Source organism: Erythrolamprus reginae, chromosome 11, assembly GCF_031021105.1.
Source record: "Erythrolamprus reginae isolate rEryReg1 chromosome 11, rEryReg1.hap1, whole genome shotgun sequence".
In the NCBI taxonomy this organism is placed as follows: domain Eukaryota; kingdom Metazoa; phylum Chordata; class Lepidosauria; order Squamata; family Dipsadidae; genus Erythrolamprus; species Erythrolamprus reginae.
The window spans coordinates 13,311,232-13,318,563 of NC_091960.1; the positions used below are offsets into that span (position 1 = coordinate 13,311,232).

The 7,332-nt window shown below is 47.2% G+C and overlaps 1 protein-coding gene across 1 annotated transcript; it reads right to left on the reverse strand.

Annotated features, from left to right (window-relative positions):
* Positions 1-833: 833 nt before the first annotated feature.
* Positions 834-7,104, reverse strand: CITED4 (Cbp/p300 interacting transactivator with Glu/Asp rich carboxy-terminal domain 4). Its single transcript, XM_070764022.1, has 3 exons — positions 6,842-7,104; positions 4,715-4,844; positions 834-2,807 (listed from the first exon to the last, which is right to left on the reverse strand). The coding sequence occupies exons 1-3, from the start codon at positions 7,017-7,019 to the stop codon at positions 2,171-2,173; spliced, it is 945 nt and encodes a 314-aa protein (XP_070620123.1). The 5' UTR covers positions 7,020-7,104; the 3' UTR covers positions 834-2,170.
* Between the last annotated feature and the right edge of the window lie 228 nt (positions 7,105-7,332).

Genomic DNA, 7,332 nt, shown 5'->3' on the forward strand with positions numbered 1-7,332 from the left:
TGAAGGGTCTTTCCCACTTGGTGCTCTCCAAATATTATGGATTTTACCCCCACCACATTGTGTCAATCAAACTAATGGGAATTGTAGTCTATCGAGAACAGTGTTTCCCAACCTTGGCCACTTGAAGATATTTGGACTTCAACTCCCAGGATTCCCCAGCCAGCAAATACTGGCTGGGGAATTCTGGGAGTTGAAGTCGAGATACCTTCAAGTGGCCAAGGTTGGGAAACACAGATCTAGAAGTTTGACTAGCTTCTCTGTAAGTATCTTCCAGGGTGTCAAAAATTTAGTCTACACCTGCACCTATGAAGTATGTTAGCTTGTGGCTTGTTTAGGTTTGATTTAGTCTATTGAATCCAACAATGGTGCTTTACCTTACCATTTTGCACAAACCTACCTTATGGTTAAACAAAACATGGTTTAATGCCACATGCAAAATCAGACTTATTCTCAAGAGGCAATTGAAAAGGAGCCTGAAAAAGGCTCAAGGATTTGAGGATGTCATGTACTTACAGAAATAGCAGACGTTTGAAAGGTTCAAAGCAGAACAATTTGAAAAAATAGGACATGTTAGATTTTAATATTGATTGTTTCTTCGTTGCTTATTTGACCCCTATGACAATTAATAATTGTACTACACGATTCTTGACAAATGTATCTTTTTCTTTTATGTACACTGAGAGCATAAGCACCAAGACAAATTCCTTGTGTGTCCAATCACCCTTGGCCAATAAAGAATTCTATTCTATTCTTTTGTCCATTCTTTACTTGGAAGTTCAGGAACATTTTTTTACACATGGATATTTCAATTAAGACACAAACCCAAGCAAGGATTTTAAATTTGAGGGTTTAGTTTTTATTTGGAGAGAAACAAAATCACCTGTACATTTCCACTTCATTAATCAACAGTGATGTGTGCCTGCAAACAGAAGGAGCCTTAGCAAAATCTCCACTCTCGCAAACTTTCTCAATTTGAAAATAAAAATAAAATTCCTAGCCACACCATTTTTTCAGAAAACAAAATCAAAACTGAAAAAAAAAACAAAATCAAGCCCCCAGAGAGCAACAAGCTATTTTTTTTCCATTCAAACGTAATAGTCTTGCTCTTTAATTAGAGATAACAACAAAAAAAATGGAGGTACATGCACTTCAGTGTCTTCTTTAGCCCTTCTCAGTTAATTTCAGAAGGCAACATAGTTTGAGCCCTTCCAAATAAATAGAAATACAACAAAGGTTTTCCCCCCGCTTTGAAAAATTAAAAATATACACAATTACAGTTATTTTATTTGGTTTCAGAGTCAGAAAAAGCTAGGGAGCCGCTCACAGCTCATGTTTGTAGCAGCCTAACGAGAAATGCTAATCAGTCGGTCTTCTCCATCAGAAGTGACCTAACCTTGAAGCTTTGCCATTTTGGACACATGTGCCAGCTACCCTCCAGAAACTCCTGCGAGCTCAATTTAAACAAAAAACCAAAAAAACCCAGAGGAATGTAATTACAAGAGTTGGGAGGGGACGGGAGACCAGAGCCAAAACCCCCAACCTGAGCCCAGTGATATTTTCAAGTTTAAAAAATAAAAAGAGATGTTTGCAGACTTGGTAGTATTGAAGGGCAACAAGGCAGGGTATTGAAGGGTAATCTCTCAAGCCATCCAGGCTCCAGGAAAAAAGGTATAAAATCCATCATTGCTAACCTCCCTCCCCGCCAAAGGAGAGGAGTGGATGGAAACAGCTTGTTCTGCCATCAGCGAACGATACAGCAGAGCAGATCCCAGCCTCTTTGAAACCGACCCCTCTTATTGTGCTTGTAGTCCAAATGCAGAAGAGTTGTTTTTTTTTTTTGAAGGGGCAGGCTTTCTTTCCTGAATGGCTGGAGTTCTATAAACTGCTATTCACTCCCCATCTGCAGAAGCCTTTCAACTAATTCCGTGAAAAACGGCGCAAGAAGAAGCCACTCTCCCTTGTGAGAAAGCAGCAAGGCAGTGCAAGTGAGGGGGGGGGAGTTAAACCCCCCCAAAAGAAGCCTCTGGTGATTGTCTGTATTGTTTTTCAAGCAACAGGCAAGGACGAACGTATCTACAGGAGAAAACGAGAGCGCTGGAGGCAGGCATGTATCACTGTTAGGCCGCCAGGAAAGAACACAACGGGCCGGCTTCCCGCAGGGCCGAGCGGCTCAGCAACTGATGGCGCTGGGCTGCTGCTGTTTGTTCACAAAGTCTGAGAAGAAGTCAAACTCATTCTGTCCCAGGAAGAGTTCCGGCAGCTCCTGAACGCGGTCCAAGCCCAGCTCCAGAACCAAAGCCGTCAAGACCTCCTCGTCGATAAGATCCGTGTCCATAACATTCAAGGTAAAAGCCGGGGAGGGCAGGTGCTGCATACCTGGGTGCTGTCCCGGGCCCATCCTGTACTGCGGCGCCCCTGGACCAACCGGGCCAGCCGTCATGCCTAGGAGGGGATGGCCCTGGTACTGGGTGTTGAGTTTCTGCAAGTGCATGCTCGCCATAAGCTGCTGGGCACCCACAGGTCCCATGTACTGTTGCTGCTGACCAGGGTTGTTGAACATCACCGTGCTGGGCATCTGGTGGTGACCCATCTGTCCATTGATGCCCGGCCTCTGCCTCATCCCTCCATCCATGGCAGGGCCTCCGTACTGCATCATCTGGTGGTTGGGAGGAAGCGTCCTTAGCACATGCTGCTGCCCGTGTTGCGGTGGGGCCTGCATCCCGTTCATGCCTATCCGGTAGTTCTGCATCCCGTTCATGCCGTGGCTCATCGACATCATCATGTGATCAGCCATCACAAACAGGGCACTGCAAGACAAAAAGAGTTCAGGTTAGAAGGGCTGGCGTAGCAGACTCACTTGCTGTGAACTCTAAAGGCTCCACTGGCAGCAACTGGTGCTTGGAAGTCAAAGAAAGGCTGATTGGACCAGGATAACAGGAGTCTACGGAGAGGGGCGGCATACAAATCTAATAAATAATAATAAATAATAATAATATCTGCAAGACCGCCTTCTGCCGCACGAATCCCAGCGACCCACAGAGTTGGCCTTCTCCGGGTCCCGTCGACTAAACAATGTCGTCTGGCGGGACCCAGGGGAAGAGCCTTCTCTGTGGTGGCTCCGACCCTCTGGAACCAGCTCCCCCCAGAGATTAGGATTGCCCCCACTCTCCTTGCCTTTCGTAAACTCCTTAAAACCCACCTCTGCCGGCGTCAGGCATTTATTTATTTATTATTTATTTATTAGATTTGTATGCCGCCCCTCTCTGAAGACTCGGGGCGGCTCACAACAGTAATAAAAACAATATAGCAGTGGAACAAATGGGGGAATTGAAACCTCTCCCCCTTGCCCATGTAGTTTTTATGTATGATTCGATTGTGTGCTTGTTTTTTATATATTGGGGTTTCTTTTTTTTTGGATTTTTTAACCTAAAACTGTAATTTAGATTGCTAAATACTAGATTTGTTACTATGTACTGTTTTTTTTACCATTATTGTGAGCCGCCCCGAGTCTGCGGAGAGGGGCGGCATATAAATCCAATAAATCTAATCTAATCTAATCTACCTTGCTGACGTTCTAACTAGTTGATCAGGTTATCCCTTTCCCCCCCCCCCAGATGGGAGAATGCAACAAAGTCATGCCTGCCAGCTGTCCTCAATTCCAATATATCAAAGGCAGCACCAGTGCAGTGTGACCTTCCAGTGAAGAATGTCACAATGTCAGCCTCGTCTTATGAGTCAAACCAGAAACTCCACAGGAAGACCAGAGCTACACACTTCACTGTGATAATTTCATGGAGAGATCAGAATCTTGAAAGACTGACTGCGCCGGTACCTTAACTCTAGCAATTTCTTAATATGTTTCCCAGCATGGCCAGCCCCCTTTTCTGCCAAGGTCAACTCTTTTTTCCTCTAGACCAGCGAATGCTGGCTGGGGAATTCTGGGAGTTGAAGTCCAGATATCTTCAAGTTGCCAAGGTTGGGAAACACTGCTCTAGACAAGCTGTCCTGCATAGACCATTTGATATTATAAGCTACATAAGATATTATAAGTTGTAAGCCGCCCTGAGTTTAAGGAGAAGGGCGACACAAAAATCAAATAAATAAATAAACAAATTATCCACAATTCCTACTTAACTTGACACTCTTTGAGACACTGGGGTTGCACCTCGCTAAATTCTATCCACATTTGATGACTACTATATTGTGGGTGCAGGCTGATAGGCAGTTCCCAGCGAAAGCTGGCTGGGGAATCCTGGGAGTTGAAGTCCAGATATCTTCACGTTTCAAGTTTTATTGGATTTATATGCCGCCCCTCTCCGAAAACTCGGGGCGGCTAACAACAATCATGAACAATATACAATAAAATCTAATACCGAAAGCAAATTAAAACCCCTTAATATATAAAAACCAAACATACATACAAACATACCATGTATACAGTTGTCAGAGAGTGTTTTGCCCAATTGGCCCCAAATTATTCAGTGGACTTTACAGCTGAGTTGGAATTATTATTATTATTATTATTTATTAGATTTGTATGCCGCCCCTCTCCGTAGACTTTAATTTTTGCTTCCTAAACTGCATGTTAAGATAAGGATGTGGGGAACAAGGGGACTGGAAGCTTGAAGGGTAACTGCAGCTCTGGACAGCTGCAGATGTTTCTCCAAGCAATGGGCCAGAGCTAATTCAATGAAGCAAAGAGAGGCACGCATACATATAATTCCAGCCTTTCTTGTCCACAGTGGCAGCAGATGGTAGGGGCTCCTCCCTGCCCCCTCCGTCCATGTGGCAGAGAGAGAACTGGAGTAGGAAATCACAATGAGGCTCTTGGTCCAATGTTTTAGCTGAAAGAAAGACATTGAAGAGCTCCACATCCCACAGGGCATGAATGATCTTGAGAAGCCCTATAGAATAACTTGCATCGTATTTCTATGCCCCTTTCAGAGACATTTAATCTGGAGGAATACTGCTTTTGAACAGAGCCATGACACAATCTCAACAGCAAGCCACATCTTGGTCTAAAGTAGCACTGGCTAAACTTAGAAAAGGCGAGTAACTAGGATTCAGTTAACTGGGAATAATTGCACCTTCAGAAGTGACATGGATTTGTCCACCTTCAGTTAATACGTCACTCCAGTCTTCCCAGTGTATGTTCTCACGCAGGTTTTTATACTAACCGACACTAACAGCTGGCAAAGGATGCTGCAGTCCCACCTCTGTCCCAAACAAAAGTTAAAATTAAGCACAGCCCGCGCTGCTGCATTGAATTCCAAATTGTTTTTAATTCACCCATATCAGCATGTTGCTGATTAAGTGGGAAGCTGTTAAACTAAGAAGCAAGATTGCTTTCTCCTGCCCCAACCATTGTTTATATAGCCGGGAAACTCTTATGGCAGTGTTTCCCAACCTTGGCAACTTGAAGATATTTGGACTTCAACTCCCAGAATTCCCCAGCCAGCATTCGCTGGCTGGGGAATTCTGGGAGTTGAGGTCCAAATATCTTCAAGTTGCCAAGGTTGGGAAACACTGCCTTAAGGTATACTCTGAACCATACAGGCTGTGTGAATTAGTAAGGGGTGTGCATAAGTGCACCAGTGCGCCTTCCGTCCCCTGTCCTAATGTTTCTCTTTTCATGTATACATATATTATGATAATCTTTGTATACCACCAATATGTACTTTGTAAAATAAATAAATAAAAATAAATACATCTGCCCAATTTTTGTCCCGTCTCCTATGGAACTCATTGCACCGATCCCTCCACAGAGCATTTAGCCGGCAAAGGAAGCACCAACTTGTCTGCTTGCTAGCCCTCTTAGGCCAACCAGCCATTCCCAAAGGCCCGTTCCTCCCAACAAAACGCTTCAATATAAAAAGTTTGGCATTTGATTTCCTCGGCGATTGTGTGGTGCCCCCTAGAGGCAGGGCAGGGTGCTGCCCCAAGCAGGCGGGACAGAAGGAGGGTGGCGATTGCAGCTTGTTAGCGGGCAAAATAATAATTAAAAAATTCAGCCAGGCGCCCAAGCAAGACACATGGAAACATAGAAGACTGAGGGCAGAAAAAGACCTCCTGGTCCATCTAGTCTGCCCTTATACTATTTCCTGTATTTTATCTTAGGATGGATATATGTTTATCCCAGGCATGTTTAAATTCAGTTCCTGTGGACTTACCAACCACCTCTGCTGGAAGTTTGTTCCAAGCATCTACCACTCTTTCCGTAAAATATTTTCTCCCGTTGCTTCTGATCTTTCCCCCCAACTAACCTCAGATTGTGCCCCCTTGTTCTTGGGTTCACTTTCCTATTAAAAACACTTCCCTCCTGAAGAGACCCGAGTTGGGGACTCTCCTCTTTTAACCTTCCCTTTCCCAGCCTGCAACCTGAACAAGCCAGCCCCGATTCGCACGTTGCAAGAGATACGTGTAAGGAGGAGCTCCTTCAAATCAACCACCGAAAGCGCCAAGTCGGGGACGGGGTTCGCCCCGACGCCTCTCCCGGCTAGCGCTTCTCCCTCCTGGGCTTACCGAGCGCCCTTCTCCCGGTCGGAACCCTCGGGCAACCGCCACCGCCACCCCCCCGCCCCGGCGAGGTAGCCGCTCCCGCTCCGGCGCATTCCGCCAAGCAACAAAGATCGGCAGCCCCTTCCGCGAAAGGCAACCGCTTTAACCCTTCCCGCCCCGGCGCCCGATCCGAGACAATGCAGCCTCGCTCGCCCCGCACAGCGCTCGGGTGCAAATCCGAGACTCTGCGGGTCAAGAGCGCTCTCGTTTTTCTCCCTTCGATCCCCGGCCGGGTCGGTTCCGTCGCGGGCTTTACGAGCTCCCCCCCTTCTCGGGCACGTACCCCGCAGGCGGCGATCCGAAGGGGCGGCTGCAGGGCGCGCGAAGCGGGAGTCCGCCCGACGGAACAAAAGCGGCCCCGGCTGCGACGGCCGCTCCGCCTCTGGCGCTCCTCGGCTCCGCTCGCTCGGTCGGCCCGCCCGGCCGCTGTTCGCAAAGGCGTCCCCCAACTCCGGACGCATCAATCCCGGCTGGCCGCTTTCCCCCGCCTCCCTTTTTTTAAATTTCTTTTATTTTAACCCCCGCCCTCCCGACACGCTCGACTCCTTGGTGTGTGTCGCCAGCAGGGGAAACTTCAGCCCCGTTTATATAGTCGGGCGAGGAGGGCGGAGACTTTAGCCGCGCCCCTCCGTCGCTGATTGGGGCGAGGGCTTTCCGAGGCGTTCTCTCTCTCTCGCCCTCTCTTCTGTCCCCACCCCCCGCAACCTACAGCGGAACCAGGGAATTCGGGCCTGAGGTAAAGTCTCGGGGTCCCGCCCACCTGTTTTTTTCTTT

Excerpts from the sequence above, each read along its gene's own strand:
- CITED4 (XM_070764022.1), bottom strand. The coding sequence starts at position 7,019 with ATGCGTCCGGAGTTGGGGGACGCCTTTGCGAACAGCGGCCGGGCGGGC. Across the intron at positions 4,845-6,841 it reads TTCGGATCGCCGCCTGCGGG|CTAAAACATTGGACCAAGAG; the intron begins GTACGTGCCCGA and ends TCTTTCTTTCAG. Across the intron at positions 2,808-4,714 it reads AAGAAAGGCTGGAATTATAT|TGCCCTGTTTGTGATGGCTG; the intron begins GTATGCGTGCCT and ends TTTGTCTTGCAG.